The 27,856-nt window shown below is 36.9% G+C and overlaps 1 protein-coding gene across 1 annotated transcript in view; it reads right to left on the bottom strand.

The window, feature by feature from the left end:
* The window catches only part of FSTL4 (follistatin like 4), a gene marked incomplete at both ends in the record, with an annotated part of 506,362 nt that overhangs the window by 40,340 nt on the left and 438,166 nt on the right, over nt 1-27,856 (bottom strand). Inside the window, one exon of the mRNA XM_083353371.1 lies at nt 7,592-7,712. Within this exon, the coding sequence (XP_083209497.1) occupies nt 7,592-7,712 (121 nt within the window). The remainder of the gene's footprint in view (nt 1-7,591; nt 7,713-27,856) is intronic.

The raw sequence follows: 27,856 nt of genomic DNA, 5'->3' as shown, positions 1-27,856 counted from the left end.
TTGAGGGTATTTTTCAGCTTACTGCTATTCTAAACGCTAGACTGTCATATATTATAGTGTTCAAAATAGATACCTATTACGAGAAAATACTCTGAGGGAATCTGTGAAATTGGATTGAGGAGCCAATGGCAACCATTTTCAAGGAAAATGTGATGATTTATGTCAGCTTATTGTAAAATGCAGCAACCAAAGAAAATGATTCCTTGCATTAAGGAGTCTTTTGTTTACAAACTATCCATTTTCATAGCCGATTATTGCTTTATGTGATTTTTTTTTACCAAGAAAGAACATTGTGTTAGAAAAGATAAACAGCTTTTCTTTCACTAAACATCATGTTTAAAATACAAATCTCTAGTGTGATATGATCACATAATCTGTAAGAGAAAAGGAATGTGACTATTCTTTCTGACTTTGATTAAGCAGGCAGGCAAGCTGGACAGATTGAATTAAATTCATTTTCTTTTAACAAAAATACTATGAGAGACAGCTGAATTCAATTTTACTACTTACTATTTCACACCCAGTTTCCAAAATGTTTATGTCTTTTCAATGTTACACTACAGAATATTTGCAATATGTGACTTTTCCTTCCGGCTATGTTATTAGCCTTGGATCAAACAGATAGAGGCCACAATGCCCCAGAAGAAAAATCTTCTAAGAAAGACAGCGGAAGAGGTTTTTCCCTCAAGATTCGGGTATTCTTATATTGATGGAACAACCTTGGAAATGCACTACTGTGACCTTAGAATGTTACATTCTGTCTTCTAAAATGTTTGTTATGATTTATGACATAATTATGCTATACAATATGTCTATTCTATTACAATGGCCCTTAATCTTAATAGAAATATGGTTGCTAGACTAATTTCCTTTGTTAGGTAGAAGATATTGGCTAAAACTCAAGATGATAGGTAGAGACTTCTTCAACTGAAGTTAATGATGAAATGATTTGTCTTGAGTGTTTTAATGGAAAAGTTATTAGATTAAAAAAAGGTAGCATGCCAGTCTCACTTGCCCCCAAATACACATAAACATTCATATATAGGAAAGAAATAGTGTTGTCTGAGTCAAAGAGCAAATTGTAAACAGAAAGTTTACTGACGTTGTCAGTTCTAGGCTAACAATGCATGTGTCTTGTGTCTTATAGTCTAACTATTTCTTCTTTTAGAGAAGCTGGCATGGACACTTAAATCAGTCAGTTTTATACTATTTCCAAGATGTGGCGGTGGAAAGGATTACACTACTCTTTCAACAGAGTTTCAACAAAGAAAGAGATCTGCCTTGAAATGTAGTTCACGACACAGAGCCATGTATTGTATAATTGATGCTTTCATCCTATACGCCATCATTTGGGGAAAAAAGATACATTGAATTATATGGGACTTCGACACATATTTGGTGACACTATAGGTAACCTTTGATTTACAACTGTAATTGAGCCTAGAATTTTTTATTGTAAGTCATGCCGGTTGTTCAGTGGGTTACCATATGATCATGCTTGATTTTAAAACCTTTTTTGTAGAGATCATTAAGTGAACATTGTATCATTAAGGCAACCAAGGTTGTTGTAACTTTGGTCGCTAAGTGATTGATGTTAAGTTGAGGACTACCTGTATTATATACCTAGAGCAAGACAGAAGTCTCCAAGGTAGTTTATTATTTGTGTATTAGATTCTGTGACAAAAAAATTCTCTAGAATTATAGATTTAGAAATCTAGGATCAAAAGAGAAAGAATGGCCACTGTATTTATTTGGCATCCCCATTTGAGTATCACAAAAATCAGGAAATAGAGTGTAAAACCTTCTGGTTGAAAACATGGAGAAGCACCACCAGTCACTGTAGACAATGCTGAGCTAAATGGATTGCTATTCTAATTAAAATATTGTGATTTTTATATGAATTGTATTTATTTTGCCTGTTGTAAGGAGGTACCCTAACATACCATCAATCCCACAAAGGGTTTCTAGAAGGGGCAGATTTTGGCTGCTTTCCTAATGTCAATAGCACTGTTGCTTTGGGTTCTTCTGCCAGTTTTCTATTTATAAATGTAGAAAAAAGGTGAGACTCGGCATCCTAATGCTCTTTTTAAAAGTATCCTGAATTTTAATATATTTAAAATTTATTTTAATAGTCACATGAATGTTTATGTAAACTATCCTAAACCAGTTAGTCAGAGAATCTTATCGTCTTGTTTAGCATTTTACTTAGCTATTTAGCTCACTATCTTTCATCCCAGAGAAACATCAGAGCCTTTATCCCATAATTGCTAAAACATAAATTACAAGGGATCCCAGAAGAATTTATCTTGTACTATGAGACTTTTGTAGGTGAAACAGTTTTTTACTTAGCCATTACACTTTGATCTGTTTCCCCAATAACTTGTTGCCAGAATATGTTATCACTGAAGTGAAAAAAGGAGAGATGTAGAATATAGTGAAGCACATTAAGGGCCGCAAGAAGCCACTTTAAGAAGAAATCTCAAGAGGAAACAGAGAAACCCTCAATTCAGCATAAGACAAATACCTTCCACAGCCTACAGCATTCTGTCAAAAAGAATGTCCACTCGCTCGATATATTTGCTAGCACTTTGTGGTCGTTTGGGCACATTAGAAGGCAAATGAAGACATTCCTTTGAAATGTCTTGGGGGTGGGGGTGGTTCACAACGGGGTTAGATTAATTACAGATCCTACCTCCTCCTCAGCTCATCTTACTTTCCCCTTCTCTATCTTTAAGTTAGGGTTGAATATTTGTATTTTTATAGTAGTTTATTTTTGTTGTTTATAGGGTATGTATAGTTTTATCATTTTCACATTGTAAGCTGCCCAGAGTTGCCAATAAATTTAATAAATAAATAAGTAAAATAAATATTGGTGCAGTAAGTCATCCATTTAATAACCAGTATTTAAATAACAAATGGAATTTTACAAATACCTCAAGTGGAAAGTGTGCTTTTATGAGTGCATAAAGTGTTGAGTGGATATTATACATCATAACAACTCTGCTAAACTTAGGTCCATGAAACTGAGAGTACATTGTAATGGTTTCCTTTGATAAGAAAATAGCTCAGAGAACTCTCCTTTTTATCTACAAAGCCAATGCCCTGACTTTGGAAAGTACAAAAACCAAGATCTCACCATACTAGGAATAATCCTGATTTAAATTTAATGTAACCTCTCTGCAGGATTGCCCAGTATATTCTCTTTTCTGGTGATCATGTTGTATAATGAGCTTAATGGGATGTATGATAAACTGTATAATGAATACCTAGACTATTCAAGTACATACAGCCTGTCTGAATGCACAGGCACATGGAAAAACAGGTGAAAGACTAGGAGAAGCTCAAAGTATGATTGATGGGTAAAATACCAAAAATCTGAACATAAATTTCCAGGATCAAGAACTGGACCAAGTTGGAGGACAAAGATCCTGAGAGGGAAGTAAGTTAGTTTTATAAAATCTGACAGGAACATATTAGAGGTTTTCTAGCCAATCAGCTTGTTCAGGTAGAGCAGGAGAAATGTGAAGTATATCTTTGATAGATCATGGAATACCAGGGAAGTATCATAAGACTGAAAAGAGCTGATGTGGTTCTCATCTTCAAAAAAGGAAAGAAAAAAAAGGGCAGATCCAGGAAACTACACACCAATTGATACCTAGGAAGATCCTGGAAAAGATAATCAAGCAATAGGTCTGTGAACATCTAGGAACAAGCAAAGCTATAACCAGAACCCAACACAGGTTTGTCAAAAATAGATCATGCCAAACAAATCTTATTTCATTTTTTGGCATAGTGACTAAATTAGAGGATCAGCGAAGTGCAGTGGACATAATATACAGTACTTGGATTTTAGTAAGGCATTTGACAAAGTAGACCACAATCTACTTCTTGGTAATTTAAAAAAAATGTAGGGTAGACAGCATCACCACCAGATTGATTTGTAATTACACTCAATGTGTAGTTCTTAATGGAACTAAGTCTACATGGAGGGAAGTAAGCAGTGAGGTACCCTAAAGTTCCATTTTAGGCCCAGTACTCTTCAACATCTTCATAAATGGTTTAGATGAGGGAACAGAAGGGGAACTCATCAAATTTGCAGACAACAGTAAACTGACAGGAATAGCCAACACCTCAAAAGAGATCCAGATGGATCTCACAGTCCTGAACCCTGAACCTTATCTAAAAAAATGAAATTCAATTTAGAGAAAAGTAAGCAAAAAAAAAAAAATCAAATATCCAGGTACAGATTAGGTGAAATCTGGCTCAACATCAGTAACTGTGAGAGGAATCTTCCAAATCTGATATAGTCAGTTTATGGTGAAAAAAGTAAGGTTTTACATTTAGGCAAGAAAAACCAAATACACAGGTATAGAATAGGTGGTACCTTGTTCAATAGTAGTAACTGTGAAAGGGATCTCGGAGTCCTAGTGGACAATCACTTAAATATGAGCCAGCGGTGTGTGGCAGCAGCCAAAAAAGCCAATGCAATCCTAGACTGCATTAACAGAGGGGTAGAATCAAGATCACATGAAGTACTAATACTGTTTTATAAAGCCTTAATAAGACCACAGAATCCTGCATTGAGTTTTGGTTACCATATTATAAAAAAGACGTAGAAACTCTGGAAAGAGTGCAAAAAAGATCAACAAAGATGATTAAAGAAGGCTGGAGGCTAAAACATATGTAGAACAGTTGTGGGAATTGGGTATGTCTAGTATAGTGAAAAGAAGGAGTGGGGTGACATGAAGCAGTGTTGCAATATTGGAGGGACTGCCACAAAGAGGAGGGGGGGTCAACCTATTTTCCAAATCAAGAAGAGAAGCAACCTAGAACTAAGGAGAAATTTCCTAACAGTGAGAACAATTAACCAGTGGAATGGCTTCCCTTCAGAAGTTGTGGATGCTCCATGACTGGAGCTTTTAGGAAGAGACGGGACAGCCACTTGTCTGGAATGTTATAGTCTTCTGATTGAGCATGGGGTTGGATAGAAGACCTCCAAGGTCCATTCTAACTTTGTTTTTCTGTTCTGAGGTACTGACTTAAATCTAACTGTATTGAAAATACTAGGACTTAAACACATAACTATTTTCACTGATTCTCTTTTAATAGAACTTAATGTGTATAATTATGGTTTTCAGATGAAAAATTGTTTTACATTTTTATGTGAACATATACATATTAGTTTAATAGGACTCTGGGCACAAAATTATACTATATCAAACCAATTCTAAACAGATGCATGGCCTGTGACTTTAGGACTGCAGCTGATGCCTCTTGACTAATAAAGCCTTTAAAATAGTTTAATTATATAATTATGTACTATCTCAACAATATTCTAAAGAGGCATTTAAATACAGGGGAAAAAAATCCCTCTCTCTCATCCTTTCACCACGCACCCTCAGGATGTTATTTCTCTTTATGTATTTACTTCTTTAAGTACAAAAGCCAGGACCAAATTTTCTAACATTTTATTATCAAGAATGTCATTCATCTCAAAGGAATTCTTTATATGGAAGATTTGTTCTGTCAGTCTTACATTCCAAGCCATTGCACTTCTCAAGGTACCAATTTAACTTTAGCTAAATTATATTACTTAGGAAAGATTTCTGAATTTGTCACATCGAGGTGAAGAGAAAGGCTAATCTTATTTGAAACCTTAGAATATCATGGTACCACAGTTTCAGAGTTGTTGTCTTATTAGTGTTGTTGTGGTTCTATTTTAAGATACATCGGTGCATTCTGATTATTGACTACTTGGATATTTCTCATTTTGAAGGTAACATGACAGATTGTTTTTGGAACCTACTGGCACTTAATGTTAATAAAGTCCCTGAATTTAGTCTAGGAGTATGGGACAGAAGTTCAGAGACTTATTTGATTTTACTTTCTTTCATCCCATTCACTGTACCAAATGGCCTGTATGAAAAATGAGCTGTAGCAAATTCTGAAGTTTCATCATCCTTGTATCCAACACTAATTCTCTCAGCCTTTTTTCATAAATGTGAATTAAGATGTATATTTATTCCTTTGCCATGTGTGTGCAAGACCAAACCAATGCTTATACTACATATTCTAAACAGAACATTTTTAAAGCAAACACTGACCAGCTGCCATTCTCATTCTTTCTTAGATGTCTGAATTGGTCAATATTCTGTACCCTCACTATGGTGCACTGGACTCTTATTGTTACTGCTCAAACTGGTCTGTGATATTATATTGTCACTTGGATACACTGAGATGTCTCCATATGCCATCATTTTCACAGACTGAGTTAATTCTGTAAAGTGGAGTAAAGCAAACAGCAGAAAACCTGACTCTAGTGTCTTTTGTGAAAAAACGAAAAACAATCTCATTTTGTTCCCACCCATTCATTTTTATCAATTAGTCAGATTTTCTTCCTTTGGATCACATTCTTCAGAACATGCCCCATTTCCCCCAAGAACTCATATTTAATTATTTCATTTTCATAATTCACAGGAGTACCATATAACTATCATCAATCTATTAATTCCTACCTCCATACACTTATAATTATCAGTACAACAGATGACATTAGTTCATGCTTCCAGAGATTTATTTTAGCCAATTCAGATCCAAAACTTCATACCCTATGCATGTATTCATCTAGCTCACTCTAAAAGATCAGACCACCTTCATTCAGATCTAAAATATCTTTCCCTTTTATTTTATTTATTAATTACTGCTGTTCTACCTCTTTTTACATTTCAAGCCATGGTCTTCTGTGTGCCACTACCATCAACAGGAGGGTCCATAGGTATTGCCTTTTATGCCCACCCTCACTTTAATCAATTAGGTCTTCTATGTTATGTTTTTTCATAAGATAGAGAAATACAGACTAAGTTATCAGCCTTAGTGATACCTTTGCCAACAGCATGGAAACAATATAGATCAGTTAAAGCGTGTTTTGTCCAGTTTGCCAGAACTGCAATTAAAACCAAATTTTACTCTAAGAATACTGAATTTATTCTCTGCTAGCAACCGGTAGAAACAGGACAAGATTTTTTTTTATCTGGTCCTCCTTTGCATAAGGAGTACAAAAGCATGAAATACCCTAAGACGCTTGAGAGCTTGCTGTATTGCTTTACCACCCTCTTCAAGTATTCTGCTGGAATAATGCACAGAATGTAGCTATACTGAACCCTCCAGCTGTTGTGGCTACTTCACACCCTCACACAAAATAAACCAAGAGATCTCTCTGTGTTATATGCCTTCTCTCACTGAGCGAAGTGCCTGCTTGAAAGTTTTTGTTGCACAACTATTTGTTTATTTACAATCTTTATTCCATATTTTCATAACTCTCACCTCCTAATATTTTTGTTACAGTAACAAAATACTTAAAAAGACTAACAAATGAACACACACACACACACACACACAAATACACAATACGCACACACTCCCCTTATATTTCCTCTTGTGTATTTGTATTTTACTCTAGAGAAATTAACTGAGAGATATCTTCCCATTTACAACTAATACTGAAATGATACAATATGGTGGGCTTCTTTTGCTACTCTTGTAAGAAAAAATAGTAATGTTCAGCGAATTGTCATATGTGTCATTTACTAACCATTCACCTGAAGAATGTGGGTCTGATACAATTCTTCATAGCCATAGGCATGACACGTATAATTGCCCATGTGAATAGTTGTTACCTTGGTTATGTAGAGAGAGTCATCTTCTCCAAAATCCTGTAAATAAACAAAAAAAAGAGGGTGGGGGAAGGAAAAAACTTCTCATTTAGCAAATGTGTTTGAAATGCTGCACGAAACTAAGCGAAGACTGGTTGCTTTGACAGTTGCTCTCCCCTCTGAATTGCATTTTCAATATGTTTAGATTCACTGGTGAAAAGAATAAGAGGCCACATGCAAATACCAAAATGAGGAAAAAAATATCGCAACTTAGTATCAGCTTCTGATTTCTAAAAAAAAAGCATATGCACATAAAATTCGATATGCTGAGTCTATAATGAAAAAAATGACAAATTACAAGGCAAACTACTCTGGGGGACAGCTTTAGTCTACGGAGACTGGAAATGAAAGCTCCATGCATTATCTATTAAATGAAATACTTGAACTGGCCTTCAGTTATCTGAAAAAAATACTTTTGTAAATGGATTTTTCCATCCTTTTCTCCCCCAAAATTAGTAATGAAATAGGGATAAGGAGGTTATTTCTCTTTTAAACAAAACCTTCTGATTTTTAATTACCTATATTATGGCTTATCTCATTTGGGGGAAAAAAATCCTTCCTCCTTACTTGGGTTGCTTATTGTATAATTTGGAATGATAATTCTGCTTGAGAAATTGAAATATCTGTGAGATTTCAAAATATGGGTATGTTGGCCTTATCACATTGTTCCAAATGATGCTATACAAGCTTCTATGTTGATGAATAAACACTGAGGCAGCAGCTGTTTTTCTATTTTCATTAGTATGCAGGAATTGGCTGTGCTGAATTGCTTATACTTTTATACACCACCCACAACAATACATTTAAAAACCATACTTAATTAGCTTGAAGAATTATCTTCTGGTTTTAATTAGCTTAGGGGATGACATGTGCAAAATGTACCCTTTACATGCAGAGCTTTCAGGCTGAAAAAGAAAATGTTTTTCAGACACAAAATAATAACACCATTTTTACTTCTCAGTTCCAAGAAAGGAATACAGGATTTCTAGAGCTGATACATAGAATTATAGGATGTTAGAGATGAAAAAGGTCTTAGTAGTCATTTAGTTCTACCTCCTTGGTCAAGGACAGAATCCTGAAATTCATTATCTCTGACAAATGGTCAACCCTTTGTTTAAAGATCTCCCTAAATCAAAGTCTGCCACCTTCCAAATCTGATATAGTCAGTTTATGGTGAAAAAAGTAAGGTTTTACATTTAGGCAAGAAAAACCAAATGCACAGGTATTGAATAGGTGGTACCTTGTTCAATAGTAGTAACTGTGAGAGGGATCTTGGAGTCCTAGTGGACAGTCACTTAAATATGAGCCAGCAGTGTGTTGCAGCTGCCAAATAAGCCAACACAGTGCTAGGCTGCATTAACAGAGGGATAGAATAAAAATCACGTGAAGTATTAATACCACTTTACAATGCCTTGGTAAGGCCACACTTAGAATACTGCATCCAGTTTTGGTCATCACGATGTAAAAAGATGCGGAGACTCTAGAAAGAGTACAGAGACGAGCAACAAAGATGATTAGGGGACTGGAGGCTAAAACATATAAGGAATGGTTGCTGGAATGGGGTATGTCGACTCTAGTCTAATGAAGAGAAGGACTTGTGATGACATGATAGCAGTGTTCCAATATCTCAGGGGCTACCAAATAGAAGAGGGAGTTAGGCTATTCTTCAAAGCACCTGAAGGCAGGACAAGAAGCAATGGATGGAAACCAACCAAAGAGAGAAGCAACCTAGAGCTAAGGAGAAATTTTCTGTCAATTAGAAAAATTAACCAGTGGAACAACCTGCCTCCATAAGCTGAGAATGCTCCAACACTGAAAGTTTTTAAGAAGAGTCTGGACAGCCATTTTTCTGAAATGGTATAGGGGGTTGGACTAGTCACTAGATGACATCCAAGGTATCTTCCATCATCATCATCATCATCATCATCATCATCATCATCAAACTTATATAGCAATAGCACTGAGCCTTATATACTGCCTACTTATATACTGGTTTACAATGTCAGCATTAATTTCATATTGCCCCCAACAATCTGGGTCCTCATTTTACTGGCCTAGGAAGGATGCAAAACTGAATCAATCTTGAACCCCATCAAACTTCAGGCTGTGGGCAAAGTTTGCCTATAGTACTGCATTCTAAGCATTGTGCCACCAGGGCTCCCATATAAATAGTCTTTTCAGTTTGTGAAGCTGTTTCCATATTTATTTATTGTGTATTTGTTGCACTTCTATGCCATTTGTAGCACCAAATTCCAGGTGGACTAAAGCCTTTTGAAAAGGGGCTGTATTTGGCAACTTTCTGTATCATGCTTGTTCCCAACGTCCTATAATTGCATTGCCAAATTTGGAGGGGTGTGCAACTTGAAATGGATCACATTCATCTGGAAAGGTCTTATGTGGTTGGCTGATTTTCACTTATAGTCTGCCAAATCGTTTTCCTGCATATTCCCTATTTATTTACTTTGCTTGTTTGATATGATGATGATGATGATGATGATGATGTCTGGTTTCTGTCCTTTCCACCTGTAAATTTCAGTCCTATTCTCTAGAAAAACAAAACATAGTATGCCCGTATAATAGTAGGCTTCCAATTGCAATTCAAATTGCTGATTGACATCCTTAAAGATTTACATTTATGGGCCCAGGTTATTTGTGGGAACACCTCACCCTAATGGCTTCAATCTGTGTCATCTGATGTGGCAGAGCTCTAGGTCATCTGGATGAGACAATATCACCTTGTGGACCTTAGGAAGTATGCCTAATTTGTCATGTTGCTTGTCCTATTGAACACACACACACACCCTGCCCAAATATGGACAATCTCAGCCTTTCAGGAAGCCACAGAAACTTTGTATTTCCTCCAGGATTAGTTTGGGAGGTCTCATGGTGATATATGAAGAAGTTTTATTTTTTTAATGAGAAGACCTTGAACCAGGTTTTCCTTTATTTTATGGGCGATATTTTTAATGGTATATTCACTGCCCAGATAAATAGGCAGCTTTACAAATTAGATAAGCAAACAAACAAGTCTGTTCATTCCTCTGTGTGACAGGCCTTCCAGTATAGGAAGGTAACTCTCTTGCTTTCTCCTAAATCTTCTGTTAAATCTTTCCCCTAAATCTTCAGATTAAATGTACGCAAGTCCTTCAAGTGTTCCAAAATATCTCTCTCCACAATGCTAACATAGGTGGACATTTGGATCTGCCAGGTACTTTCTTGGACATTTATGCCAGTTAGTAAAATTTAAATGAACTAGTGTAATTTTGCATACAATTACGTTGGAGACATCGCTTCCAAGTGACTGAGAAAATCGGATGCTGAAAATAAGTTTGTGAAACTCGATATGTTAAGTCATCATGTTATGTAAAGCTATATAGTCTTCACGGCTCACCTGTTCTTAAAGCATGAGTAAAAAAATAGTAAGTATCTCAATTGACATCTTAGATTCCAGAGTTGTTTAAAGTTATTAAATAATCTTATTTGATTATTTTTTTCAAAAAGGCATAGAAAATTCCTTCATATTCTTATGATATATACATAAAAAGCAAACCATAGAGAATCAGAAAATTATTCTTACCTACAATAGGCCCTAAAACAGGTAGTTCTCAACTTATGACAACTGAGCCCAAAATTTCTGTTGCTAAGTGAGACAGTTAAGTGAGTTTTGCCCTATTTTACGACCTTTATTGCCACAGTTGTTAAGTGAATCACTGCAATTGTTAAATTGGTAACATGGCTGTTAAGTGAATCTGGCTTTCCCCATTGACTTTACTGGTCAGCAGGTCTCAAAAAATGATCACATTACGCCAGAACACTGCAACTGTCAGAAATAAATACCAGTTGACAAGCACCCAAATTCTGATAACGTCACTGTGGTGATGCTGCAATGGTCGTAAGTCTGAAAACCAGTCTTAAGTCAGTTTTTTAAGTCCCATTGTAACTTCGGTCACTAAATGAAATATTATAAGTCAAGAACATACCTGCATATGTTTATCAATGGGTAAATAGGACAAATATACATATATGCAAGTATGAGGATAATTCAGAAATAAACCTCTGTTTGGTTATCAATGACAGACACTCGCAGATACAGATTTTTTATTATACGCATTAGAAAACTATAACATTACATTACTTGTTGACATAATCACCATTCAAACTGAGGCACTTGTCATAATGTCTTACAAGGTTTGAAATTTAGTTAGACTTTTAGTTGCGCAATATTGGAAGAAGGAGGAATTGCGGACTATAGAAGAGTGGACTTTGAAAGTTTCCAACTTGGCGGAAATGGCAAAGATTTCAGCATATTTGAAAGACCAATCGCAACAGAGATATATTGTGGAATGGAGAAGATGGATTGAATATATTCAGAATAAATATGGGACTAAAAAGTCTCATTTAGCATTTGAATAAGTTGTGGATTTTTATGATGTATGATTAGTTATTTGTTACTTTATTAATATTATGACTATGGTGAGTTAAAGTCCGATAGAACTTAATGTTTTATTTTTGTTGTTAGCATATTTTAGTTTATGTTTGTACTATTATACCCTGTATTCAGCTCTGGGAAGTCGGGGAGGGGGGAGGGGAGGGTAGGGTTGGGGAGGAGGGAGGTTATTGTATTTAAAAATGTATTGTAAAACTTTTTAATAAAAAAAGGTTTGAAATTCCTTAGTAGTAGTCACTCAGCACCAAATCTGGGCTATGGGGGGAGGGGTTGATCAAAAATATCCCAACGGAACTGCTTCAAAAGTTCTTGGGTGCGTCTAGAGGTGTGCAGGCGAGCTTTATCATAAACCAACACCAGACCGCTTTTGGATTCTTTATGCCCATCTCTCTGTCATGTGACTCTGGGTGCTTACAACATGATAAAACAATAATATAACAAATTAAAACATTAAATACAATATTCAAATTCATATTCAAATTAATAAAATTCAGTCATTTGAAGAGCTCTATTTCCACTCAAATGAACATGTGACAAGTTTCTCCTTTGGTACAGGGGTAGATATGCAGAGGGTGAGTCCAGTATTCACAGCCCTAGTCCACTTTACCATTGTGCGTTGATTCAGATGTTAATATAGCTTAAACATTTGATGGCAGCTTGAGAGTGCTGTTTCACAGAAATGATCAAACATTAGGAGCGGGAGAGAATTATTCAGTGAACCCCACAGGAACTTTGCTTTTTTCCTATTTCTAGGCCAGTATCTTAGTCTCCTTACTATATTGGCTTTGCAAGGACAAGTTTTTTTTATATAAGGGTATGAGTTCAATTCTACAACTCCTGAGATTGCATGTGGATTATTCTGGATTAAATATACTGCTCAGAAAAATAAAGGGAACACTTAAACAACACAATGTACTGTATTTAATAGTAGGATGTCTTATCTTGTGTTCCCTTTATTTTTTTGAGCAGTATATTATAAGTAGCAAATATCCTATATGCAGTTTTGTGGATAATCAGAATCGATGTGGCTTCTTCACTAATTTTGAACAAGGTAAGACATCAAAATGTATCCTAGCCAGACAAATTGAGACAAGGATGATTTTGAATCCTTACATGATTACACAATGCCATCACATATTCCAGTTCCGAAGAGTTGCACGTGTGCAATTGTCCTTTAAGATACTTATCAACATTTAAATTCTAGTTAAAGAATCCTGGGAAATAGGAACAGGATTCCTATTTGTATTCCTTCAATGACATATTCTTACAGTGTCAGATGGCAAACTGCTCCTTTCTTTGGTTTGCTTCATTTTTTCTTCTCTGAAATAAAAGCTTGTATCCTCTGGCGAGTTGCTTTTACACTTTACAAATACCTTTGGAAAAAATATTGCTGAAATGATCTCAAAATGCTTTCAAGCTTTGTTGGTTTAAAAACTAACGTTCCAGATTGATCTCGGCTAGCTTTTGTATTCTGTAATCCTTTAAACCTCTGTAATCCACAGACAATTTAAGAAACAAAACTATATCTGGCTGGCTGTCATATATCTTTTCTGTATCACATTTCCTTTTATGATTTCTTGCAGATATTTGTTTTTCAAAAGCAGTATTTTCTATTTGGGTCTCTCTCTCTCTCTCTCTCTCTCTCTCTCTCTCTCTCTCTCACACACACACACACACACACACACACACACACACACACACACACCTCAGGATATTTACTTCAACAATGGATCAGGTACCTGACTTTACCAATTGGTGGACCTTCAGCAGGTAAGGTTGCTCAATGCTTCATTTAAGTGCTTCTTATTGGTTTCCCCTCCCAAATTACACATAGCAATGTGGGTCTTCTTGGTGAGGTGCTATTTTATGCCATGAAAGAAGTGGACCTTAGCTGGTGCCAGTGGGGTCAACTTGTCTTGCTTTGAGAACAGTGGCTCCCTTGTATCTGCTTCACCTATGCACAAACTACTTTTCCTGAGCAGAACAATATGGACCCCTTTGCAACTTAGAAATGACAGGGCTCTTCTCCTAATCAGAGGCACTGAAGAGGCCAGCTTTTCAGAAAAGTGTGAAATTATTTCTGCCCACTAGTGCAAAAAGAGAGAGTAATTCCCAGTCTGCATGAGATCTGAAATGAGTTGGGGCTTTTCCTTTTTTTACATTCAGTATTCTTTTGAGACCCGGTTGCTGCCATGGAATGGGGTGAGCTTCTGTCACTTGCTTCAGCTCCTGCAAACTTAGCAGTTCGAAAGCGGGTGAGTAGATAGTTGGGTACCACTTCGATAGGCAGCTTAATGGGGACATGACAGGAGGCCCCAACTGGGTTTCCCCTGGACAACGGGGATGTCACTGGCTAATCCTTTCAACCCAGAAGTGCTTTGCTGGTCCCAATTCAACTGTAATAGTAGTATTCTTTCATACAGGAGTTCAGGTTGGCAAGCACAGGTCTTCCCCCTCCTATTTTTTCTCTTTGGAAACATTCCTGCAAGATAGATTTGATGGAGAGATCAATAATTGCCCTCCTTCCAGGAGCTTTCGTAGCTGAGAATGGAGTACAGCCAAGGTCTATCTGTGCTCCCAGCCAAACAACCTGAACCACTACACTGATGATTTATTTTTAAAACTATACAAAATCTATTTTAGGTTTTGAGAATGGAAATAAGTAACACTTGTAATACAAAACCTTGTTTAGATTTTGCATTAAGGCTGTTCATTATTTCTTTCTCACAAAAGCAGAAGCTTTGGCAGTGATTTTCAGTGCAAACGACACTGAGAAGATTGGGGGACAAATGTGGGTAAAAGAAAGAGATGGAATCAAATGTACAGGTGTAGAATAGGTGGCACCTGGCTTAATAGTGGTAACTGTGAGAAAGATCTTGAAGCCCTAGTGGACAATCACTTAAATGTGAGACAGCAGTATCTGCAGCCACCAAAAAAGCCAACAAATGCTAGGCTGCATTAACAGAGGGATAGAATCAAGATCACGTGAAGTGTTAATACCACTTTACAATGCCTTGGTAAGGCCGCACTTGGAATACTGCATCCAGTTTTGGTTGCCATGATATAAAAAAGATGATGAAACTCTAGAAAGAGTGCAAAGATGATCAGGGACCGGAGACTAAAACATAATAGTAGTAACTGTGAGAGGGATCTCAGAGTCCTAGTGGACAATCACTTAAATATGAGCCAGCAGTGTGCTGCAGCTGCTAAAAAAGCCAACACAGTGTTAGGCTGCATTAACAGAGGGATAGAATCAAGATCAAGTGAAATATTAATACCACTTTGCAATGCCTTGGTAAGGTCACACTTGGAATACTGCATCCAGTTTTGGTCACCACGATGTAAAAAAGATGTTGAGACTCTAGAAAGAGTACAGAGAAGAGCAACAAAGATGATTAGAGGACTGGAGACTAAAGCATATAAGGAACGGTTGCTGGAACTGGGTATGTCTAGTTTAATGAAGAGAAGGGTGAGGGGTGACATGATAGCAGTGTTCCAATATCTCAGGGGCTGCCACAAAGAAGAGGGAGTCAAGCTATTCTCCAAAGCACCTGAAAGCAGGACAAGAATCAATGGATGGAAACTAGTCAAGGAGAGAAGCAACCTAGAACTAAGGAGAAACTTCCTGACAGAACAATTAACCAGTGGGACAAACTGCCTCCAGAAGTTGTGAATGCTCCAACACTGGAGGTTTTTAAGAAGAGACTGGACAGCCATTTGTCTGAAATGGTATAGGGTTTCCTGCCTGAGCAGGGGGTTGGACTAGATGACCTCCAAGGTCCCTTCCAATTATTATTATTATTATTATTATTATTATTATTATTATTATTATTGTTGTTGTTGTTGTTGTTGTTGTTGTTGTTGCTGTTGTTGTTGTAATTGGGTATGTCTAGTTTACTGAAAATGAGGACTAGGGCTGACATGGTAGCAGTGTTCCAATATCTAAGGGTTTGTCACAAAGAAGAGGTGGGGGGTGATCAACCTATTCTCTAAAGTACCTGAAAGCAGAACAAGAAGCAACGGAGAGAACCAACCTAGAACTAAGGAGAAATTTCCTGACAGTTAGAACAATTAATCCATGGAACAGCTTGCCTCCAGAAGTTGTGGGTGCACCAACACTGGAGGTTTTTAAAAAGATATTGGACAGCCACTTGTTTGAAATAATATAAGGTCTTCTGATTGAGCAGAGAGTTAGACAAGAAAACTTCCAAAGTCCCTTCCAAATCTGTTATTCTGAATCTATAGAGGTTTGACGGAGTTGATATGGGCCACAGATCCATCATACTACTGTGTTTCTACATTATTCTGAATGCTGTTTTGTAACAAAGCTGCTAATGGAGAATGCTTCTATTAGAAGAGGAAAACTGGACATTACTGACTTGAACAAAAGAAAATTGAAGCTGCGGGTGCATTCATGATATATTTTCCCATTGCCCTTCCTTGGAATTATCATGGATGAGTCTGCATGAATCTTTTATTTCATAGTTTTGGTTATATCTCCTCCATAGAAGTAGAGTTATACCCCGCTGTCCTACCTTAATATTTTCTTTACTAAAATTGGCTTTTAACATTAATAATAAATGCATATTTAAAGGGTGACATGAAAGGTTTTCTCAGATTATAAATACATTTATGGCCAAACGTTTCTGTTAGCAGTAATTACCAATAATTGCCAAGTTAATGGCTGAAATTTTAAGAGCATCAAAAGCACATTTGATAGGAAACATGGCATCCAAAGGAGGAAGAAAGTGATCTAGTTTGCTGAGCTGAAAAATCTACATCTCATCCAGGCATGGTCTTTGTCTTAAATTCTTTTAGAAAATAATTAGCAAAACCTGAAGAAGGACCTTTGTACTCTAAAACAATTTTTTGTTCCAATTTCTAAACTGCATTTCCACCACTGCGTTGATCACTTATTAATCATTCTGTGATGTGACTAGAAATGGCATGCTAGATATTTTTAAATCCGAACCATTTCAAATAAGAAATGCTCCGTTGAAGTTTAAAAAGAAGTTAAAGATGGTACTGTTTTTTGCATTAAAATTTATTAGTGTAACAAACTAATATAAAAGTGTTGGTACATTGTTCCAGAAGGTAATACAAGGTAAAAGATATACAAATTATAAAATTTCATAAAATCAATATAAAATAGAACTATTCACAATAACATGAAGGCAACTGATTACTACCTTCCCATACTTTTTGCTTCTCCTTACAAAAGTGTAGTACCAGGTAAACTGAATTTTACTACTTGGCATGAGATATTTTTTTTTATCTGCCAGTAGACAGTTTAATTAAAAATAATCTGGAACAATTATTTATTTATTTATTTATTTATTTTAATTTTAATTCCATTTATATCCCGCCCTTCTCCGAAGACTCAGGGCGGCTTACAAACTTAGCAGTAGCCTTTCAATTTATAAGGCTGGCCCAACTGAAAAATGATTGGCATATAATTCAAATCAGTACAACGCCTAAAAATAAGAAAACAATTCCAAAAGAACAGCATGTAATGGAGGAAACTCATATCATAACCAAAAGATTTCAACAGGACCAAGTTAACATGGAGTTTGGGGAAAACAGCAGGTTTTTATTCCCCAGAATATCTAAAGGCTTGTAAGGGGTGGGGGGAGATGGTACAATAGAGAATGTGGATTTCCTAAGATTCATCAGATGATACTAACTAAACAATGGGACAGAAACTGTACCCACCCAGCCAAAATCTTCACGTCAGGTAGAAATAATGGGAGACATGGCTTTTTTTTAAATTAGGAAGGCAATCATAGTGCTGCAAGTGTTCTTACAGAAGTGAATATACAAAATGAAATAGGCAGTGGTGGGATTCAGCCGGTTTGCACCAGTTTGGCAGAACCGTTAACTAATTTTTTTGTTGCCCAGGCCCAGAATGGACTTCTGGAAGCAGCATGGATATAGAGTACTGATTACACTGCAATTTCTCCATATGGTCAAAGCGTTTCACTGGTGGCTATTTTTTTTAAGAGTGATCGTGCAGAGATACTGTACTGCCTGGAGAATTGTGCAACCAGATGCCTTTCACACACTCAACTTTCATCTTCCCACTTAAAACCAATTCATACCAGTATCACTCTGCACCATTTCCCACTCTATCTTCCATTTCTAGAATGCATGGAACTGAATTAAAAGGGGCAGGAATGAGAAACTGAGGCTTAACCCAAAATTAAACATCTTGACCTCTTTCTTGAAAAACCTGATCTTAATAATCTCAAGCAGAGGGACCTTATCTTCTAAATCTGATTCAACTACATGCAGTAATGCTAGGGGTTTAGCCCCAAAAGGCTTGATACAAGTTGGAATATATTGAACTTGCCTTGAGTAGATGGAAGAGAAAATAGCTACAATTTTTCTTCGAGCTTTCTGGGCCACCTATAACAAGTATGGTTTTATATTTCCAAATGAGTAAGAAGTCATAATATGTCACTTGTTCGATATAAAATCTATTTAAGGACGCAGATCAGTTTATGGGATCTTTTGAAGAATACAAAAATAAATATTAATTGACAATAGCTCCTGTTGCTTCCAAAAGGAAGTAAACCTTGAAATGTTCTCTTTAGCCCTATTGATAACAATGACATGATCAATGCATCATCTCTACGTAATACTATCATTATGGGCCTACCTGGAATGTGATTCTATTTTAGCTACATGATGGACAATGGAAAACATTACATAGCAGTAGGTCTATAGTATAGCCTTGTTTAACTCCTCTTCTGGTAGGGGACTGAATCAGAGATCTAACCTACTGCATTTCATTTTATAATAAAGTATGGATTTGAATCATATATTTAAGCAACTAATGCTTACTGTAGAGTAGAGCTCTACATGGACAGTAAGATGCAGAATGCTCTATGGCAGGCATGTTAAACTGCTGGCCCGCGGGCTGGATGCATCATACTGAAACTGCGCCCACCCCATTGCCAGCAATGGGAAAAAAGTTGCAATATGTCGCACAACGTCACATGATGTCATGAGTTTGACATGTCTGCCATGGAGTCTATGGCTTTAGAAAAGGCCAAGGAACAGAAGTCATTATAGTTTATGCAAAGAAAATAGTAATGCCAAAGTTACTATGGGCTTCACTGATTATAGAAAGGATTTCAGTTTTGTTGACTATTCCAAGCTGAACACGTCAGAAAAATGGGAATTCCACAAAATCTCATTGTCCTCATCAGACATTTATACAAGGGTCAAGAAGCCACACAATGGACAGAATATGGTGAAATAGACTGCGACAAGGCTGCATATTCACCCCTGAATATATATTAAGGGTAGCTGATAGGAAGGAGATGAATGTAATTTGAAAATTAAATGAAGAAACATAAATAACGTGCTCCGTGCTAAAGATACTACGCTGATAGCCAAAACAGCAAAGCATCAGTTAAAAAATGTTAAGGAGAAAAGTGAAAAACGGAAACTAAAATTAAATCTAAAGACAACTAAACTAATGGCAACAGGTTGAACCGCCAGCCTTATAACTGGCAAAGAACGTATCTACAGTAAGTGGAAACAGCGTTGGCTTAAACTGGAAGGCTAGCAGGGACAGATTAAAGACAAAGCTATTTGATAAGCCCATAAATGAAAAAGCACCATAACCGAAAGAGAAAATCAGCAGCTACCAACTATAACTCTAGCCATGCATAGAAAGCCCTATTTTTTCTTCCACCTACTGTATGTATGTCCTAGTGGTTGGAGAGCCAGTCATTTCTTAATCACTGGATGGTTGACATTTGTACATTTTTAAAATTTTAATTTAATTTTATTTTTTTAATCCCATTTATATCCCGCCCTTCTCCGAAGACTCAGGGCGGCTTACAATTTAAGCACAAATCAAATGTGCTTAGCAGTAGCCTTCATTCTATGTATGCATATACAGAGAACTGGTTGTTCACATATTTGAATCCCGCCACTGCCTATACCAGACTGATTCTGTTCCAGTCAGATTTAATCCAACACATATAACAGTGAACTGGCATTTTACTTGTGCTTGTTGAGATCTTTTGGCAGAAGCAGGATGAAGATCATGTATCCATCCTAGTGCTCTTTGAGTTCTTAGTGCCTTTTTATCAAGCATGGTATCCATTAAGACCGGCTGCAAGATTTGGGAGTGGGAGCATTGTGTTATACAGTTCTCCTTATTCCTGACCTACAAGGGAAACCATGAGCACAGAGAAAAGGTTAAGTGGAATTGCTTGAATACTGGACTACTTTCTGATGGGAATGAAAGGGAACCAATGGGATGGGAAAGGAGAAATGGAAAGTCAGAGAAAGAAAGTCACCAGAAAGCACTCATACAAAAATGGGAATGAGGACCATGAACTGAAAAGAAATCTGTTGATGTTTACCAAGGATGTCTCATACTTTATCACAAATAATGAGTTGTTATTGCAACGGAAGTAAGTATGTATCAAGCTACTGTATCTCCATTTCCTGAGTTACAATCAGCTGTTCAAAAAGCTATAATTGGGACAACTAGTAAGGATCACTGTGTACACTCTAACTATCCTTACCAATATGTTGCATAAACAAATAATGAAACATGTTATTTAAAAATACCTCTTTTTTTTGGAAAGAACATCTTGCCCTTTTCCGGCACAGTGAGGCAGAGAATTGGATACAAGTCAAATTAGAGACTTAAGTGAGTTTTATTAGAATATTAGAAATTGCCCTATTCTGCATTATGTGCAGGATTCATGCTCAGCTGGAGCCCAGCTAAAAACAAAGAGAAAAGCTTGTGTTTATGTTAAATGGCAGCAAACGAAGGAAGAGAATATTAGGTTAAATGACTAACTGGTTTGGGCTAATGTCAGACTGACCTTGTGATGAGGCCATAAAGTTTGCAAATCATAGTTTCTTGGAAGGGAGAGAGATTTCAAAAGAGAGAATTTCAAATTTGCTGTCTGTTTCACCTCATTTGCAGCAGTTGGTTGATTATGTTTTGTGCAATTTCTTTTATGGAAAGCTCATAAACTTTTTTTATGGAAAAGCCTGGCTTGGCAACTGTTTATTTTTATGGGAAAGAACAACATTAATTTCTTGTACTTCCCACCCTATTCTCAACAATCAGTTCCACATTATAAAAAGGGCCTCATTATTCCTTGGTCATCATGATGAAATTTGCCAGAGAATTTCCTTATGGTAGTATTCATTCCACTACAGCAAATTCCACTGCATTCTGTGTAACAAAGGCAACAAGCATTGCTACTAGTAGTTTTTTAAAAATCAGATTAAAAATTGTGTAGATGGTCAGTTGATAGATATCTGTAATCTTTTTAGTGTGATTATTTCCTACCAAAATACAGAGAACATTTATCTTGGTTTTCAATGTGAGTAATTTTCTTTTTCTCCCATGGCAATTTTCTTTTTTGATATTTATACTCTATGCCAGACATGTCAAACTTGCGACGTCACGTGATGTCGCGTGACGTATCAGAGCTTTTTCTCCATTGCTGGCAAAGGGGTGGGCGCGGTTTTCTGGTGATGTGTCTGGCCCAAGGGCCAGCAGTTTGACATTCCTGCTCTATGCCTTTATGAGGCAAGCTAATTTTCAAATACCCCTCTTCATATTCTGTTGGTGTAAGCAAAGACCAAACCGTTGGCTCCACAGAGTGTCTAGTTTTGCTTTGTGCAGTGGTGACAATGCACACAGGCACTTTTGTTGATACTTCTTTCTGCTTATGTATTAAGAAGGCAGCTGGAAGCTAAACAGGACAGAAAAAGAAAACAAAGCTTATTCTAGTGTTTCAGTAACTGGCTGAGTGGATAAGAAAAGTTCGCACAGTACTTTTGTCTGGCACCTGTGAAAATATCAAATGGAATAAGACCACAGGAAAACTATGCTGCCACAGGATCCTTCTCCCTGGCTACGTAGGTTGAAGGTGGTCATACAAATGAGAAGAAAGTGGGAAAGAATCATACACTGGTTAAAATAAACAAAAGCAATTCCTAGGAAGAGAACATGTCTAAGGAAAATATTGTAGACCACAGTTTGCCCATCACCAATTTCCAGGTGATTTGCCATCAGGAAAGACAACTCCACAACCAGTGAATTCCACAACCCATTAGATAGGGTAGCAGTCAACAAGCAACAACTGTCTTGAACAACTGTCTACTAAAATCTGGGGCTCAATGCCATTCCCAGTGTGCCAAATAACCTTCAAAACATTATTAAATGCAGTCTTAACAACAAGACAGCCTGAAACCTATAAGTTGGCTTTGTAAGTGGTTTTCAGGTCCATTGCATAGGATAGTGCTGACCTATTGATCTAAATACTTTGAAATCAATATTAGAGATGCTAGAAATAGTAGCTAAGAATATTGAGAAAGCATGTACCATGAGAAAAATAGTGAGGTGGTTCATAATTCTACTTGCAGATTGAGAGTTTCCTTCTTGGGGAATTATCCCAAAGAAGTCCCCAATCAATTAACAAGCTATCATTCAGCATATCCAAAAGACAGCAATAGTAATAGGGCTTAGACTTATATACTGCTTTACAGTGCTTTACAGCCCCCTCTAAGGAGTTTACAGAGTCAGCAGATTGCCCCCAACATTCTGGGTCCTCATTTTACCTGACCTTAGAAGGATGGAAGTCTGAGTCAACCTTGAGCCAGTGAGACTTGAACTGCTGAGCTACTGTTAGCCAGCAGTCAGCAGAATTAGCCTGCAGTACTGCATTCTAACCACTGCACCACCATGGCTCTTCAGTAAATGATGCTATCTTGCCTGGAATAAATTAACCACACATATAATTTATTATGTCAGTCTGGGATTAGTTAATATGTTACATGAGTGTAAAGCCATCATGGTTGGATTTTATAATTTGACTCAGCACTCAGGCTGCTGCAATCTACTAACTGTAGTTTAGCCATCTGTGTTTCAAATCTGAGGGAGCCTGATATATAAACAAAATAAAATCCCTGGTTGGATTGAATGCGAAGGTTTTTAGAATTTAGTACATTCCTAGAGTGAGCAACAAAGAACCAGGTAAATTTGCCATTTATCATTTACTATACCAACACATCTTGCTTTGAGGATATGGTATTTTCAGGTGGCCAAATCTCCCTTCAGGCCTTCCAAATCCCTTTCACTCAGAATATAACAGAGATCCCACCCACCAAGCTCATTTTTGTCAGCAAGTATAGCAGTCAATGGCTTTAAGCAAAGATTAAGCCAAAGCATATTGGCACCCACTTTCAGAACTTGTCTAGCGATTTCTAAATTCATAGAGCAGACAGCTGCAGGAAGGCTTTAGGGAAATGTTGGTGCAGAACAGGCAACTCATTTTATAAGGCCAATTTCAGTCATCCGTCACCAACATATTTTAATTCTGTTCAGTATAAGGTTCTGTTTTTAGATCTCCATATGTAATTTTATGAAGTAATGGAACTGGGAGAAAGGAGACAGAACCACACCTTAAATAGGAGTCTGATGAAAGAAATCTGAGTCCAAAGAAGAGATGTGGGTGGAAAAAACATCTCAGAAGGAACCCTCCCTAGTTCTCTTGGAAGTAAAGGCAGGGGAAGGCAGACTAGCAGATTCAATTGCTGTAACCATACAATTTAAGCAGTGTTGGCCATGATTCTGATTTTCTGTCTGGACTGTCTCAAAAAATTGGCATATGGAGCTTGGCCTGAGGAAAGTTCATGTCCTGTTGGTAAGAAAATGTTGTAAACATTGAAACACTATTTTGGGTTGGGCAATTATTGCTTCATCACCTCTCTGATACACTGGATATTCAGTGGTAAAAATTAGCAGAGAGAGGTCAGTGGCCAAGATAACAGGACTGTTAATACAACTAACCTTTGAGAATTCTACGATGAATTCCCAGATCTATACAAGCCTTCTCCTCCATTTACTTAATGGATATAAAATCTCAATTCTAACGAATATTGATGACATGGCACTTATCTCTCACATTAAGATTGCCTTAGAGAGTATTGGATGGATTGGTTGATTATTGTGAAAAGAAAAGCAAACAAAATGTTTGCTTATGATTTATCCTAGCATCAATCATAAGCAAACAGAGGAAAGTGTCCTTTTGGGTGGTCAATTGATGCCCAAAAAACAGTAAAATGCATCTCTTGCAAATAGCTATACATCTCTTTTATTTATTTATTTAATACTATTTGTATACCGCCCTTCTCCCGAAGGACTCAGGGCGGTGAACAGGGCAAGAATAAAAATACAGATTACAAAAGTTAAAACAAGATTAAATAAATGCCCACATACTAAAATACATCTTTAAAACTCAATAAAATAACCATAACAACCCCCCCCCAATCCCTACATCAGGCCAGGCCAGCTTGTTCAAAAAAGTATGTTTTTAGCTCGCGGCGAAAGGAGCGAAGGTCGGGCGCCGTCCAGAGCTCAACCGGTAGCTGATTCCATAGCTCCGGGGCACCTACAGAGAAAGCTATCCCCCTGGGGGCCACCAGTCGACATTCTCTGACCGGTGGCACCCTGAGGAGACTTGGTACATATGGTACATATCTATCCACCATTTTAGTAACTGCCCAACATATCCTATACTCTTTCCTTCAACAGGGGAGGTTAGTTCTTGAAGCAGAGAAAATATTAGATATCATTTTCTTCAATGCAATGCCAGTAGACATGCCATTTGTGATACAGTCATGTTTTCTCTCTGTTTTAAGAAACAAAAAAGTCTCTCCCAGTATCTGGTTTAGATTACTATAAGGAAGGCTTTTACATAGCTCTCTTTCAGGCTAGGCCTAGGCCTTTAGCAGATCACTAGGGAGATTCTATAAAGCCCCAATGGAACCAAACCTTTGTTCTTCTACAACAGCCAAGTGGAGGTCATCATCCACCAATTCCCTATTGTCCTGTGAGACAGATATACCTAAGAGATGATATGTAGAATGATTGAAATTTATTTCTGAATTGTGAATGCAATTCTTTCTTAGCAATCTAGGTACTATTTTTTGCTATTCTCTCTTTTAAACTCAGAAATATATTCTGCAGTCATAATAATAATCTTATTACTTACATGTTGAGGATAAACAGATAGAAAAAAAATATGTTGGCTGTAAAAACAGTTATTTCTGAAATATATATTTTGTGTTTAAGAGATTCCTCTTCATTTCTTCCTCTGATGCAGTATTTGGCACTGCTGTGCAAAGTATTTTGTTGAGATAGTCTGGTAGTTGCTTCTCTTGACTTATGCTTTCAAAACTTAATATTCTTACTAGGCAAGCTTTTTGTCACTATTTTGTTTGCTTGATTCTCTCCCCTTTGGTAGATTGTTATTTTTAATGTTTTATTTGGCATTCTTATCTTTTTTTTCTTTCCTTTTTTTTTAAAAAAATATATATTAAACCTGAAAACCACTTAAAACTAAATGCATTTTTGGACATAAATGCATTTTTCCCATACAGTCCTCATTATATCATTATTATTAGTTGTACTGTTTACCTGATGTCATATGTTCAGTACATTTCCTGAATATTTATGACTTCACTATTTTATCTATCATTTCAATACATTTTAAATGGATATTTTTTCATATACCTTTCCTTTAGAGAAAATTGAAATGTGAGTATGAAAAGATAAATTCACAGTCTTGAATGAGCAGGCATTTCTCCTTCCTTACTAAGATTCAGACATGTTACTGAGCAAAGAGGTTTTAAACACCCCTAGCTTCTCTTTAATTGGAGAATGTTTCCAGACCAGAAGCCCAGTGGATGAGCAGATATGGTGAGGGAATAGTTCAGTCAGGAAGACTGCAGGGAGAAGAAAAGAAGCCAACATAAACCAAGCTATGCCTCAAAGAAAAGACCTGCTGTGATAAGAGTCTAAAGATAAGAGTCTACTGCTAAGCTTGTAAGCTGCCCTGAGTCTTCGGAGAAGGGCGGGATATAAATGGAATAAAAAATAAAAAAATAAAATAAAATAAAGATGGGGGAAGACACTAACCAGCATCTGCAAAGAAGGGGCTGAAGAAAGTCTACTGTGGGCAACAGCCTGGGTGCAGAATTCCACAAACCAGCTCCAGGAAGAGATGACCATAAGTGCTGGGGGGTGGGAGAAAAGAGAGGAAAGCAGACCACAGATGGGAAAGTAGCTATAGGACACAGAGATAGAACATTATAGATTAAATAAGGTATAAATGGTGGTACAAAACATAAAGCAATTGGAAGATCATAGAATAAGACAGGAAGTAAGTAAGAAGTAGACGTAAACATGGAGGTGCAGAATACACAATAAAATTTAAGTTGTATGACAATTACATACACATTAACTTTTTAAAGTGCAAAAATGCCTAGGTGGGACAAAACAAGACTAAGACTTTGTGTCTGTGGTCTGACCAACTTGAGAAAACTGTAACTAAAGGGAACAGGCACTTCATGTTTCACCTTTTGTAGTTTGCCATGAAAAAAATGGCTTGGCAGTAGAAAGCATCTCTAAGATTTAGTATTGATGTACTGCTTCATAGTGTTTTACAGCCCTGTCTAGGAGATTTAAAATGTCAGCATATTGCCTCCAAAAATCTGGGTTCTCATTTTACCAACCTTAGAAGGATGGAAGGCTGAGTCAACCTTGAGCTGGTCAGGATCAAACTCCTGGCAGTCGGCAGAATCAGCCTACAATACTGCATTCTAAACACTGCGCCACCATGGATCTTTTTTATAACCTGTTATAACCTACTGGATGAGTTTTTCTTGACAGCTGACATGTTCATGTGTTTCTTTTTTGGGGGGGTTACAGTTTTATTTTGCTGTTTTTATTGAGTCATTATTGTTAGTTTATTTATTTATTTGATTTCTATAGTCACTCATCTCAGCAAATGACTCTGGGTGGTTCACAATTCAGTTTCATGTTTTCCCATCCTGAGTTATGTGTCAGCTGGACAGCTAGGTATATCGGATATATAAATTAAGATAACAATGTTTTTAACTAATAACAAAATATGTATTTGTGAGAAAATGTGGAAAATGAAAACTGTAGCTAGCTTTGTGAACATAAACCCATTAAGAAATTCCTTTGGAGAAGTAATCCAGACCCCCAACAAAGAGACTCAGATTGTGAACTTCCAATTCCATTCGTCTCTTATTCTTAAATACCACACACAAAATAGCCCAAAGGACACAGAGAAGTTCCCTGAGGATGGGCACCGGCATGAGTCCAAAAGCTCAGAAGACCAAATCCTGTGGTCCTGCTGACCGATCCATATTGGATCCTGCAACATTATCCTGGGATACATATATTTGCCTTCATTCGTTAGCCTCTTACTTCTTAACAATATCCACTATCCACTGGATAGGATGAGGTGATTGTGTGTTGGAAATTTAACTAGGTGTCAAGTTTTTTTTTGAAAGGTTATGGTTTTAATAGTTTTAATATGATTTTTATGTTGCCTTACTACTGATATTGTTTTACAATTCTTGATGGGGAGGTGTCCAAAATTTGGTATAAGATGGAGAACCATATACAAGTTTTAAATAAATGAATAAAATAAACTGCTTCTAAAGCATTGGCTTTGTGGTTTCTCAGTCAGTGCTGAGGTGGAAAAAGGAAGATGCTGTAGACTCTCAGCGTATCTGCTGGGGTAGTCAGGCTGCTAAGCTCTGCATCCCTTTTCTGCTTTTTTGCTGTTGACTTGCTGAATCTGAATCTCCTTCATCTCCTAAACTGCTAGCTGTTCTC

The sequence above is a fragment of the Vipera ursinii genome, assembly GCF_947247035.1.
Source record: "Vipera ursinii genome assembly, chromosome: 2".
Lineage (NCBI taxonomy): Eukaryota > Metazoa > Chordata > Lepidosauria > Squamata > Viperidae > Vipera > Vipera ursinii.
This window is presented reverse-complemented; position numbering and strand designations above follow the sequence as displayed.